General features: G+C 45.5%; 1 protein-coding gene across 3 annotated transcripts in view; it reads left to right on the top strand.

The window, feature by feature from the left end:
- The window catches only part of samd11 (sterile alpha motif domain containing 11), a 62544-nt gene extending 47976 nt beyond the window's left edge, over positions 1-14568 (top strand). For 2 of the 3 annotated variants that reach the window (XM_008413336.2, XM_008413338.2), the window contains exons 8-13: positions 5890-6005; positions 7249-7327; positions 7456-8243; positions 10445-10578; positions 11890-12000; positions 12240-14568. In XM_008413336.2, coding sequence (XP_008411558.1) covers positions 5890-6005; positions 7249-7327; positions 7456-8243; positions 10445-10578; positions 11890-12000; positions 12240-12524 — 1513 coding nt within the window. In that variant the 3' untranslated portion in view covers positions 12525-14568. The remainder of the gene's footprint in view (positions 1-5889; positions 6006-7248; positions 7328-7455; positions 8244-10444; positions 10579-11889; positions 12001-12239) is intronic. The other variant, XM_008413337.2, reaches the window with a different exon arrangement.
- Positions 14569-14624: the final 56 nt, after the last annotated feature.

Raw genomic sequence — 14624 nt, forward strand, 5'->3', positions numbered from 1 at the left:
CTCAGCTATACCGCTGTGGAGTTGCACGCCTGCTCTTCCTCCCTCTTCCTCTCCCTCCCCCCCCAGCGTTGGCCCCTACGCCTCCCAAACAAAGCCAGGGGCAGCGGGAGTGGGCGGGTAATTGCTTGTCGATTATTTATGTGGCGCGGGAGAGGCGGGGGATCGATAATGGGCCGGCGGTGCGGCAGCAGGGGGTGTGTGTATCTTTATGTGTGCTTGTGTGTGTGTGTGAGAGCGAGGCAGAGAGAAAGATTGGTGAGGGGTAGGAGGGGGAAATGAGCAGGAAGCAGATCGGCCAGGCGCTGTGTGGTGCAGCTCTGGGAGACGGTGGGGGTGTATATATTTTTGTGTGCTAGAGTGAGGAGGGGGTAGCTTAGTGCTTGCGCATATTTGTTTGTTCCATTTTTTGAGCCGGCGCTCTAATGCGCGCTCATCTGTGCGTACTAAATCTGGGTTTGTTTGTGTGAATATGTCTACTAATTTGTGTGTGTGTGAGTGAGGGTGAGAGGCCAGTGGTGCAGTGTGAACGTAGTCGGTGAGCTGCGCCTGTTCTCTGACAGAACACTGAGTAATTAGCCACACAGGACTGGGGAGAGTTACCCAGGCCTCACCGTCCGTCCATCCATTACTGTCCAAACCCATCCTCACATCTCGCTGTGAGCTCTCTTTAACCCCATCCCTCTTAATACGTGCTTTGCAGTAAATTAAAAAAAGATTGATGAACGAGGAACATGCTGCAGATCACTTCAGCTGGGTGTTCGGCGTGTATGTAATCATCTGCTTACCGGCCGTGTGATGGCAGGACAAGACGAGGCTAAACTGGCTGGTTATGACTTTTGACACTAGTTAGCCTCTTGGCTTATACTTCAGCTTCTATTTGCTTGTGCTGGTCTTTCCTATTCGTCTCTTACTGAAGGAAAGTGACTTCCACAGATAGTTTTGTGCCAAGTATGTGTCAATTCATTCGCATCCCACTTTGACAACCCATGGATTTAAAAGTAACTTTCTCTAATCAGTTCATAGTCTGTTCTAATAAAATATGGTAATGTGACTCCAATGAAATTATTTAAGAGCGTTAGTGTTCACCCCTATAATAAACTGTCTTTCACTATTAAGTACATTATTATGCTTTACTTTATAAAGTATAATAAGCAGTAGTACAGTTTATTGTAGTGTTTAATTCATGAAAATATTGCTAAGAATACAACCGATACAAACGTTTTAGGTGGATCTTTCATTGAGCATCACTGTTTTAACTGCATCAAGCCACCAGTTGACGATTACATTAGTCAAGTTAAAGTATCAACCAAATGACTGAATTGGACCAATGCATTCCCACTGGGCCTGTTTTAGATTTGTTATGGAGAACATCATCCTTCGTTTTGCAAACATTTAGAGATTAGCATTTAAAATTACTTACTACAGGTGCATATTGGAATGGCATACATATTGCACGGCCAAAGGAAGTTCTCTGTTATGCCGTTTTATTCTGGTGTTTGGAGGTGCTGCTTTTGAAAAATGTAAAGATTTTTTTTTTTCATGTAGAAGAGTATTGAAATTCAGCAGCAATATGTGAGGGTATTTTAATCTCTATTAAATGAGGGATAAATCTCCCTGAATACGCTAAGCAGGCTCCTCCGGTGGGTAAATACTCCAAAATACTTGGAGTCGGTGAAAAGTTTTGGACCGTGGCTTTTTCATCCCCTTGAAGAGAATCCAAACGACACAGCATAGCATTTTCTCTGAGCTGTAGTGCGCATTCACTGTTGCCATTGTAATGATAGTTTAGGGAAGCCCCCTCATGTTTTTACATGACAATACCCCTCTGTGGGGTCTATAAAGAAATGTTCTGAAGACCAGTTCCAAAATGTAGAGAAAAGCGTCTTCAGCTTGATTAATATGAGTGCCAGTGTATTGGATACATCAGGCAGGTGTAATGGTGTAAAATCTGCACCAGTCGTCCTCAAGAACCGGTGGAAAACGTGAGGGTTGCACGAGTTAAAAGTGAAGAGAAACTTGTGAATGAATCTAATTGCTCGGTTAAAGTAAAACAAAAACGGCAGCAAAACGAAAGCGAGCGAGCGAGAGATGGAAGCTTCCTCCTTTCTAACTCTCTCCGCAGCTCACCTTTCCATCGACCCCTCATCATTGATTATCTGGGGCCCATTAGGGCCCATTGTTAAAAACAAATCATTAGGGCTGCTCGATAGGCTTAGAGCCTGGCGCTCCATTTGTCTGGCCTTAAATGGCACTAGGCTCACCAAACATGTGCAAAGCAAACAGGGGAGGGATGGAGGGAAGCAAAGAAAGTAGAAAACACGGGAGCTAAGAACGGGGGTGAAGCAAAAGGAGACGGCGAGGTGACGGAGAGAGATGAACTAAAATAGAGAGTAAGGAAATCGAGAGAGTGCGAGATAAGGGGAGGAAGAGGGGCGGAGGGAGAGTGTAGGGAGCGACGGAGATAGAGGGAGGGAGAGAGAGCAAGCGTGGAGGGAGCCTCATCCATTTTAATGAGCTTCCTGTGTAAATGTGTTCCTGCGGAGAGGGAGCCGAAGGCGGCCGCGCGGCGCTCCTAATCCCCCCACGCTTCAGTCATTAAGGGCAGCCCTTCACACACACACACACACACACACACACACACGCACACGCACACACACACACACACACGCACACACACACACAAATACACACACAGGGCTTGTGCTGTTGCAGGACGGGACCGCTGTCGCCGCTCTGACAGGTCGCCACACACCAGTGAATTCCCCATGAGCCTGCGGCCCCTCTGCAGGGAGAGGTCCCGCGCGATGATGAGTCCACCTTCCAGTTTGCATCTGTGCTTCTCTTTAGCCTTTTTGCAAAGAGTGGGGGTTGGGGGAGGAGGGGCAGAAAAAAAAGGTGAATGTTTTTTCTTCATCTTTTTATAGCATGTCAGTGGTTTGCCAACAAAATGCACAGAGAGTGCTAAAAGAAAACCACAGACTCGGAGAAATAAGTGCACACAAACATGTGTGCATCATGCATCCAATACACACACATTCGCCTAATGTCTGCCACTCCTTCCTCAAAATTGCCTCCTATAAAAGGAGGAAGAGAGGGAGAGACGGAGGAGAGGAGGGGAGTGTCAGACGCACTCGTTCTCTCTGCTCCCTCTTTTTCCTCCCCGTGATTAGGCCTAATTATGGTGGCGCAGACGCCTGGCAGCCCCAGTCATGCAGCTTTAATTGACCGTTATTCATCTGCGGGCTAACGCTAGGCAAGGCGGCGCAAGAAGAGGAAAGAGAGAGGGAATATCAGAAAGAAAAGGAAGGAGGGAACGAGCGAGGAGGTGGAAGTGGGGGGGTTGTGATGAGAGTCTGGCATGCGGGAGCCGCGGTGGGGGTGGATGAGAGTTTTGCGGACGCCGTGGCGTAGTCTGGTGGAAGTGCGCGTCGTGGGGCTAATTGCTGGCCCTGAGGGATTAGGCCAGGTGATTACACACTGGGCGGTGTAATTACATAAGCGGCGGCTAACGGGGTCCTGGCTAGAAGCTCCGGGGTCACGCGCCACAGCCCTCACCCAAGATTAATTGGAGCTGCCACTGGAGTGCGAGGCACCGCCGGAGAGAACGGTTATACGATTAGTATTAACATTTCGGCGGCAATCGATGAATACACACACACACACACACACGGCTAACCTTCTCCCCCCTCAATCTCATCTGCTGTCTCCTGTTCAGCATGTGTCCTTGCCGTTTAGAGCGGAGGGAGACTGGCGGGCGCTGGCTAATTTGAACACGGTCTCAAAACAATATCTGCGGTTTCATGCTGTCCCAGCGTTTGGTTTTGACTTTGTAGTTTGGCTCCGCTCGTTTCCTGTGTATGTCGAGCCGGCATTCACACACAGTCGAGCGTTGATCATTGAGGTGGTGGCGGAAAGAGGTTATGCGGAGCTAGAAATTGAACCCCAAGGAAGGTCGTGGAGACGGCTTCGCTACCCACCCTAAGGTCAAAGCTTCATCCACTTGACATCTGCCTTGAGTGATGCGGTTCACTCCTGTCACAGCTTCCTACGGTAGCTTGAATAAAAGGTCATGCTTCTAACACCAAACTTAAATGTGTATATTGTTTAGATTTTATGTAATGGGCAAAAAGTGGTGTTTAATTGTAAAATGAATGGTAAATGCTGTACAAATAAACATCTGCGTGGCCATTCATGTTTAGCTCCTGAGTCAAAACCTCTCTCTGCAGTTGCAGCTCCTTTTCTTTTTAGGGTACCGACCTCACAGCTTTGCACACCCACTACCCAATTCTGACCCACTCCTTATTGCAAATTAACTTCAAGCTCAGTCGGATGCAATACGTTTATTGAGGAATTAGGGTAGAGAAGGCTAAAGTCACACACCTTTGAGATTTTGTTTAGTAAAAGACAGTGTTAAAGGAATTGGACTATGCATTTTATAGGTGCATAGTGCTATTTTGTAGCGCAATCAAGAAGCTATGTTACTTTAAGTTGTCTTAAAAATGTTGTATATATCAAACATGACATAAAAGAAATTTGACTTCTCAATTTAACACCTTGAAATTGGCCCCTGTCTCTTTAAGAACCTTGACATCACAGCAGTGTTCCTCTGTTTACAACCTTTCTTAGGAGCTTTGGATTGAGAAGTGGTTTCTATAATAAGCTCAGCAGATGCGCCGTTCCACCAGGTGTTTGTTAGTTGCTGCCGCTAGTCTGGAGGAGCCGAGTGAGGAAGCACAGCTGGAGATTGCTGCTCTGAGGAGGAGCCCTGTGGAAATAGGAGGTGCTTAGTGATTAGCAAGCATTGATGCACTCCTAATGGTTGCTATGGGAGATTAAACCTTCTCTCAAACATGCAGGAAATAATTAAAGCAACACTCCAGATATATTTTTAATGATGGAACAACATTGTAACATGATGTAAAGCTCCAAAGTCGATTTTACGTAATACTTTACAATGCCACTCTGCTCTGTGAAGGTCTTTCACGTTAAATACAAATTAAAATATATGAAGGTTTCTGCTTTGTAACAAGACAAAATGTGCAAAAGTTCAAGGGGTGTGGTTACATTGGCAAACATTGTCTGTGCTTCTTTAGCTGAGACGAAAGAAGTGAAAAAGGAAGGCAGAAAAAGTGAAATAAGCAGAATAAACAGACAGAATGAAGGGCTCGAGCAGGAAGACACTTAAAGGTGAAAGAAAGGGGGGATGGAAAAAAAAAATCTGTGAACACAGAAGTGTAGAGTTGGGAGTAAAGACCAGAAAAAAAGATGGTTAAGACAGAAAGAGAGGGAGAAAGGTGAGAGGCACCTTTCCCCCTCGAGGAGAACAAAAGACGACCGCAATAATGGAGAGGCCTTTTCAGAACGAGAGGTTGCAGGATGCTCCATCTTTTCAATGCGGTGGAGAGAGCGGCGGAGAGGGAGGCTGAGTGAGGGCCGTTTAAAAAAAGGGAAGAGGAGGGATGAGTGTTAATTAGAAGGTCCTTCAGCCCCGTGGCCCCGGTCAAGACGCAGGGGCCGCCCCAGCTGTTGGAGCATGACACACTGGCATTGTGCATTCAGCCCTCATTATGTGTGTGTGTGCGTGTGTGTGCGTGCGCGGAGAGGCTGCAGGGGGAAGGAAAGAGTTGCAGTCCAGGGCACAGCAATGGCCAACGGCGGATGCTGTGTCGTGACAAGACTGATGAGGCACTGGGGCCTCTGGAGCGCCTCTGATAAAAATACTCTGCTCAGTATTTGTGCATTCGCTTTGGAGGCGAATGCACACTTTTCCCTTCTCTGAAGCTCAGAGCAGGGAGAACCCTTTTCTGTTTGTGAAGGTGTGCTTCGGCTAAACCCGCTTAGCGAAATCTATTTGTGAACTAATGTCTTCGCTTTGGTTTGTGTCCACAGAGAGCTGTCCCATCCTCCGCCCCTGCTGTCCCCTCCAACTGCTCCTCACGTCACCTTAGGGCCTCACCTGCGGCCCCCCTTCCTGGGCATGCCCTCTGCCCTCTGCCAGACTCCTGGTGAGTGATGAACATACTCTATCTATATGACTCCAGCTGATTTCAATCAAATCTTTTTTTTTTTTTTTTACAATTTCCAAAAGGAAAACACTTAAAACAGGGACGTCCAAACTGGTCTGAGGGTTTGCAGTCCCTTGATGCTTTTGTGTTGTTGAAATTTTCTCTAGCAGATGAAAATTGATCTAAAATGATAAATATTATGTATGTGTCTTTTTAATCAACAAAGCATTTTTGTTTTAATTTCCTAGTAACTGGTGCAAGTCGAAAGCAAACTTGTGCAATTTGGTAAAATCAGGAGCTTTTGAAGAAAGAGTGACCCTCATACTGTTTTTGTTCTGCAGACAGACCAAAACAAATTTTTATAAAGCAAATCAAAAACAAGCAAGCGATTGCTTGTCTTTTGTTTAAGGAGGATGTATTATAGAAAATTCGCTTTTCGGACTTTACTCTTCCATGTCTGCTTCTAAAAACAGTCCAAGTCCAAAACACCCATTTGTTTTCTGCCAATAAGTTAATGTTTTTTGGTATCTGGAAAACGCACCGTTTCTTAAAACTCACAGTTATTAAGTCACAACTGGCAGGCAATGCGTAGTTACCTAGCAGAACCCACTAATCCCAGCCCGTCACCTAGCAACCGAAGCAAAACTCGAGCAAGACGAGTATTTTGCTGCTGATTTATGATTCACAAACCGCTGCTGCATGTTTCATGGCTGCTGTTGGAGGCTCCACTCTAATGCTTCTGGGTCTGACTCGGGGGTCAAAGATGTACCGTTGTACTACTGCGCAACTGCATATGCAGCCAGTTTCACGTAAAGTGTGAGTGTAAACACTGAGTTGGGGGGCGTGGCCAGCTGCAGCTTATTTGGATTTAAAGCAACAAGAGCTCCTGCAAAAAGCTCTTGTTTTTGTCCAACAAAATATAGCAGACATGTTTTGTGTCTGCCCTCATAGACCTATCATAACATGTTCAAGGAAGCATAACACGCCCCCTTCAATGAGAGAAGGCAAATTTGATGTTTCAGATCTACAATGACGTACAACACATTTAACGACAAAAAAAAAAAAAAATTAAGTTCAAATATTTAATGACAAGAATATCTATGTTTTTCATTTCACCTATTAGTGGTCTTAATGTTATGCTAATTTTATGTTATCTGCACTTAAAAATAAGTGCAGATATTCCCATGCCCTTTCAGCACAGAGCTGTGAAATTTGTGTTTCTGACGTTGTGCGTCTCTTCCAGGTTACGGGTTCCTGCAGCCGGCCCAAGCGGAGATCCTGGCTCGACAACAAGAGCTTTTAAGGAAGCAGAATCTGGCCAGGTTTGTTGCATTTAATAAAATATATTTTGAATGTTTACCTGCAGCTGGATGTGTTGCATAAAAACGAGAGATGTGAGGAAAAAGAAAGAGAAGTTCTGTTGGTTAAAGTCTGTTTGTTTATTTGTCAGACTCGAGATGTCGGCAGAGCTGCTGAGACAGAAGGAGTTGGAGAACCTCCACCAGCAGCAGCAGCAGCAGCAGCGACTGCTCGGGTCAGACCCTCTGGGAGCCCTTCCTCCTGGCCTGCCCCCCGACCACCCGGCCCTGCGCAGTCTCCACGACATCCCTGAGGGACACCCCCTACGCGAGGAGCTCCTCCGCCGTTCCAATGCGATGCTGGTGCTTCGCCACGGGGCCGCCACTCCCCTCCTCACCCTAAACCAGCAGCAGCAGCAGCCAGGGGCGTCGTCCACGCCCAAGGACACGCAGGCGCAGAGCTCCGTTGTCGGGCCGGGTGCCGAATCTAGAAAGGCCAATCGCAGGGAGGCTCGGACGGAGCTCCGCGCCGGGGATCACAGAGGAGGAAGAGACGACGGGGGAAGGGAAGGAGACATGGAGGTGCACGACGAGGAGATGAAGGACTCAGACAGCGAGACAGAGATGAGCGAAGAGAGGCGAGAAGGGCTGGTTTCCAAGCCCGGCAGTAAACCCAGGGACAGAGAGAGGATCAGGGGCAAGGAGGCTGGCAGCAAGGCGGGGTGCGAGAGCGCCAAGGAGACTGGAGGGAGCACAGGGAGGCTGAGCGCCTCCAGCTCAGCAGATACCGAGTCACCTAGTCGCAACCTTTTCACCCCTGGACTTGGCAAGGCCGATCTCAAATATCACCTGCCACCGGGTTTCATACCGCCATTGCCTGCTCTTCACGCCCAGTCGCTGCCCTTTGGATTTCCCTACGCCAGCCCTTACTTTCCTGCGGGTGAGAGTCTCCAACACACACACGCACACCCCCACACACTCGGAGCTTAGAGGTGACATGTGAAACCCATTAGCATCACTCTATGTGTGGATGTCTCCAGTGTGGCGACCTCTACTTGTTAGGGGCCCTGCCTTTGACCCCAGAGTGACCCATGCACAGACCCCCAGCAGTACAGCCACGAGAGCAAAGCAGGGGGAGGAGGAGCAGTTTGTTGTCCGCGCACGCACACACAGGCCGGCGCGCTTCTGGACCAATAGCAGCCGCTACATCATTTATTAGACCGTTCCCTGAGAATAAGAAATTTAGGATGAGCAGCTGACGTTAGACTGATGTGAGACTCGCTATATTTCAGCCTCTTGTTAAGATATAAAATACCCAGAATATTTTACAAACGTATTTTTAAAAAAAGTTTAAGATGAACTCTTTGCTTTCATTTAAAACAAAAAATCAATGATTAGTCATGCTGCTGCAAAAACTATTTTATATTTTATCACCACAGCTGCACTGCTCCTGCTTTTAAAAACAAACCTGGAAATCCACATTTCCAGGGTTTTTTCTTTATAAAAGTTATGGTTCATAACTTTTATAAAATGCATATCTTTTTTTTCTTTTTAAATATTAGTTAAAACTGGCACTATGTTGTCATAGCATAGTGCGAGACAGATGATCTTAAAAAGATTGAGCTCCTCTGCCTCTTCCTTTTGGTAAAATCAGAGCCAGAAGGAGGGACTTTGCCCTGTCAATCATGTCCATGTATGCAGTGCTCACACCCTCCATCTTGCTCTTTGCTAGGCTACGGCTGGTTCCCCACAGAGGAGCCAAAGACCTAATATTACAGATTTCCTGTAACATTAGGTTGCTCCTTTTTTTGCGCAGCAAACCAGCAGTCTTGAGCAGCACAGACACAAACATGATTGACAGTCATAAGACCTTCCTCCTGGCATTGATTGGTTGCTTCTGACAGAGCGGTGCATTTCTGTAGATGGCTGCAGGACCACAAGGAAGAAGCAGAGGAGCTCAAATATTTTTTAGCAGATTATCCATATGCTGGGATATAAATAATCTGAGATGACATAGTGACAGTTTTAAAAAAAATATGTAAAAAAATAAATAAGTAAAGTTTTCTGCTGCAGCTTTAAGGTTCAACCTGCAGATTTCAAATGATTCAGATTCTTTTCTTTATTGTAAGGACTGCGACACATTAGAGGAAAAAATGTTCTGCAGGTTCTTTGACAGAGTTGGAACCAAACAGGAAATTAAAGTAATATTTATGTCGGAAAGGAACATTTTAATAAATGCATCCATCTTAGGTTCTAAATTATATTTAGTTAGGTCTTACATATTGATTATTCAGTGCTTCTTCCCTAGACTTTTTACATTTATTTATTAATGACTGGTCAGCATTTATTGGGGAAGTTTGTTTTTAGTATTAGCTGGAAAAAATAAGACAGCAATTTAGGAAGAGCTTTGGTGGCAACAACTTTCAGTATTTAGCCAACTTTAGCCTCTTGATTATTCGTTATGTGGGTTTAAATAGCATTGTTTTTATTTTATATATAAACTTAAGCAAAAAAAATCAATTTAGGAGTTTCTTTCATATATAATTTGTTGTTCTGCAGAATTCATTTTGCTCTTCATTGAGTAACCTGCACAAGCTAATATTAGCTGGTTACTTATTTAACACTGATGTTTGGCACTTCTTTAGTTTCCACACCATACCTGTCTGTTTTTCTGTGAATTGAAATATTTCCAAAGACAGAAGTAGGAAAAAGTGCATATGGTGTTCTTCCATATAGCTGGCGACTTTAGCATGTTCTCTAGCATTCAACAGTAGGAGCGGTTTTTAAAGGTTTGGTGCCTTAGCAACAGTAACCAGGATGTCGAACTGCTGTTTCTGCTTCTGCTTTTCCCTCACTGCTCTGCTGATTGGCATTTCCCCACATTACTCAAACAAGACCATCACTAAAGACACTCAGACGCATCGATCTTGTCGATTCACACGCATCGATTGATCTGCTCCCTCCACATCGACCCCATCTGTTTATCTCATTATTAGGCTTTCTTCCTTAAACCCACTCGCAGCTTAAGAATGACCGTTTTTCTTTTATTTTTTTGACATATGATGCAGCTGTGTGGCCTCTGCATATATTGACATCATTTTCACACCGCTGATTTATTTTTTCCCCCTCTTGTATTTCCAGGCTCTTTGGGGGGTCTTTTCATGGACGGGGAGGACTCAGCCACGTCAAACCCTGTGGAGGACGTCAGCAAGTGGAGCGTGGAGGATGTGTGCGGCTTCATAAGCAGCCTGGCTGGATGTGCCGAATATGCGCAGGTGAGAGCAGAGAGGAGGAGACGGAGGCCAGGGGCAGGCTAAAACCACAGAATAGTAGTAATGACAGCAGGTACTCTGAAGGGTATTTTAAGATGAACGTCCTCATGTTGAGGTGGTGACAGTAAAACAGCTTTCAGGTTTACTGGGAATGTGTGTGCGGACGCATGAATGCTCAAGCTTCCTTTCAGCAAAATCTGCGTGTGAATGAGAGAGATCAAGTGTGCGTGTGAATCAAATGTATGTACAAGCATCACCAGTCCAGCGTTTGGGAACAAACAACATTTTAAAACTTAATGTTTGTAGAACCTGGTGGCGCTTTAAGATGTGCTCAGTGGTGGAAAGAGAAGATCAGATTTTTGAGTTTCAAATCAGCTGATCATTGATTTTCCAGATCCAACTTTCCAGAAATTCCACAAGTGAAAAGTAAAACAACAACAAAAAAAAAGAAGAATCAGAGGTACAATATTAAGGAGGAAGGAAAACCGAGTTCCTCCCAGAAGGCCGAGCTTCTCACCCCGTCTCTGAGAGAGCCCAGACACCCTGTGGAGGAAACTCATTTCGGTTGCTTGTATCCGCAATCTTGTTCTTTCAGTTGCTACCCAGAGGTTGTGATTATAGATGAGGGTAGGAACGTAAATCAGCCGGTAAATCGAGAGCTTTGCCTTTTGACTCGGCTCTCTCTTCATCACGACAGACCGGTACAACGCCTGCATCGCTGCAGACGCAGCACCAATCATTCGCCTGCTCCACTTTTTCCTCATTCCTTAACACCCAGAGACACTTGAAACCCAACACTTGGGGCAGTTGTCCAACCCCGACCAGGAGAAGACACCAGTCATTTCTGGTTTAAAACCATGGTCCGCATTGTTGGAGGTGCTAATCCAACTCCAACTGGAAAGATGATTTTTCATACTTATCTAGACCTGGGAAACAGTGAGATCAACCACCAGACTGGTAGACGTGAGCGATATTTTGGCATCGATCCAAGACCTCATTTTGATTGTCCGAGAAATGTCAATAAACTAGCGAGTAGGAGGCAATGAAGGTTTTTGCGGATAAAAAAAAAGTTTATCCAAGCTGTAAATTTGACACATCTGTTTTTACACAAGGAGGGATTTACCATAGAGAAAATAACTCTCCAAACATCAGCTCTCTCATTCTGCATCACCAGTTCAGCCATTCTGTACAAACACTGATGGGTGTGCAAGGTTTCTTCAGTAGAGAGGGTGTTTTGTAGTGCTAGAGTGTGTGTGTGTGTGTGTGCGCGCGTGTTTGTCAGGGCTGTGGCTGAAGCGGCTGTGTCTCTGCCAGGTGTTTCGGGAGCACGCCATTGATGGGGAGACACTGCCGCTGCTCACTGAGGAGCACCTGCTCAACACTCTGGGACTAAAGCTGGGGCCTGCGCTCAAGATCCGCTCTCAGGTACACACGCACCACACACCTGCGAGTGTGTGTTTCGGTGTGTTTGAGTGGAGCCGAGTGTGTGCGTGTTTCTGTCCTTAGGATAGCTGCTAGCATAGCGTAGCTGACCCCCCTTGAACTCGCCTGCCCCTCAAACTGCAGCCTCTCTTCTTCTTCTCTCTCTCAAATAAAGTGAAAGTCAGCGGCGGAAAGCTAATCAAGCCGTTCTGACACTCGTGTTGGTCTATTCAACTCCACAGGTGGCGCGTCGTGTCGGCAGGCTCTTCTATATGACAGGATTTCCTCTGGCGTTCCCGTTTCCACCTTCTGCCGTGCTGCGCCCCCCGGATCGGGACAGAGACCCCCCGCCCGCGGCGTCCGACCCCCCGCTGCCCATGTCTCTGTCCATGCCGCACCGGCCCACCTCAACCAGCAGCAGCTCTTCTCCGTACAGCGGCCCTACGGCCGGATGCTCGTCCCCCAAACAGGAAAACGGCACCGGCTCCGCAGTGGTGGGGCGGTACGAGGCTAAAACCCCCTCGTAGGAGCAGACGCGCCGACGTGAGCGAACCAGACTCGCCGACATTTGAGACATTTCAAATCGACGGTGAAAAATTAGACTGGAATAAGAGACTAGTGGACAGAGTCTGCAGTGGCTTGGAGACGAGCAGAACCCAAAGAAACCGGGCTGGAAGGGAGAAATGCGAAGTGACAGAGGAGCGGAGGACGAGGGGGGGAAAAGGGAGACAGCTGGTCGCAGACGGATTGCCAAGAAAAAGAAGCAGAGCCCTGCCACAGGACGCGACATTCTTGCAAATCAGACAGACACTAGCGGAAACTCTTCTCTCCTTCCTGGGCAGGAGGAAGCTCTCCTCACTCACTCTGTGTTTCTCCAGAATCCAGGAATTAAGAGCAGTGCGTCTCCCTCCTTCTTCCTTCCCTGAGGCCAAGCAGCAGCGTCACCCTGTGCTGAAAAAGCACCAGCTCCCTCTTATATCACTGCAACTATGCATTCCACTGTCCTGATACCAAAGATGACCGGACGTGTGGAACATGAACTCACCATGTGTCTGCTTCTTTTTGCATTAATGGCCCCACAGGGAATTGCCGAGGTCGGGCCTCGTACAGCGGACTCTGAGGTAGACCTGTCATCCACTGACGCATATCCCAAACAGAGGAGCCTCATGCAGCTGCATCTCAATAAATTCAAATATTATTGAAAAGTTCATTTATTTCAGTAATTTGATTCAGAAACTGAAAATCGTGTAGATTCAATAGATCAGTACTTCAATAGTTTGTTGGTTTAGATCAGCGATGTCAAACTAAGTTTTATTTGGGGCGACATCAAGTTCATGAATGTACTGAAAGAGCCAGTTGTGGCAAAATATATTGAGAAAACGACATTAAAGTGTTAAAATATGAATAAATCGGTGTCTGCATTTGATGACTTAATACTGAACATCTTTTTGCATTTATAGAATTTGGCAAAATACAGAGAAACCTGCTTTGACTTCATGAAACAACGTTAAGGCACAACTGTTTCTGTGAAGGCTCTAGTGTCTCTCTTTAGGGTTAAGAAGGCCACATAAAAAATTATGGTGGGCCAGATTTGGCCCCCGGGCCTCGAGTTTGACAGATGATTAGCGTACAGCTAATGAAATAAAAAACACTCTCCCCCCCAAAAGGGATTCAATACAGAAATGTGAGGCTGCTGTTATAGGTGTTACTTTTGCAGTGATTTCTACCACACTTTTTCCCTCCACTCAATTTTCAATGAACACACTAGGATACAGAACTTGGAACAACCGGTTCATTTTTTTTCTTAGTAAAAAAGAATTTGCTGGCCTGAAAACTGAATTATGGATTTTCATTAGCTGTAAAACAAAAAAAAAAAACATTTTAAATGCATTTGTAATTAATCTATATGGAGTTCCTCTCGTTGAAATTATGGAAATACAACTTTTTAATGATATTTAGTTTATTTTGATGCACCGTGACAATTTGAGGACAACTTATCAGACATGGAGAAACCTCAGAGGGCGTCTACGGCGTCCCTTGTACACTTGTGTTGACTACTATTAGTAGGACAAACATGCAAAATTGTACAGAATTGCGCTTAAGATGAAAATATTCTGGTGGTACTTTTTGTTTAACGTAGTTGCACGAGTAAGAATTTCTTTACTGACAAATGTGACTTGCTGAACTTTGGTGGTACTTTTGTTCATTTTCTTAAGAAAAAAAAAAGTATAAAAAAAAGATGCTCAAATGCTAACCCAGCATATAAATATGAGGACAAAAATATTTATAGCATTTTGATGTAGTAGATAAAAGCAGATTATGATATGTATTAAAAATCAGCCCTTACAATGGATTCCAAAGATAACTTTTACTTTGTTTTCTCTTGGTTGCAGGGAAAAAAAGGCACAAGAAGCTCTTAATGCAAGTGTTTTGAATTTCTTATGGATTTTTTTTAACTATAAAAAGCAATGAATTAATAAAAAAATGTTCTCTAGATTTCCCTTCAGAAGTTTTGTTTTCATCCTATTTTTCTATTCACCACACAGGTGAAATAAATCCTACAGAAAAATTCTCTGCCGTCTCTTGTGTGTTTGTGGTGGTTCTGTTAAAAAACGTGCACAGCGGGG

The sequence above is a fragment of the Poecilia reticulata genome, linkage group LG7 (assembly GCF_000633615.1).
Source record: "Poecilia reticulata strain Guanapo linkage group LG7, Guppy_female_1.0+MT, whole genome shotgun sequence".
Taxonomy (NCBI): domain Eukaryota; kingdom Metazoa; phylum Chordata; class Actinopteri; order Cyprinodontiformes; family Poeciliidae; genus Poecilia; species Poecilia reticulata.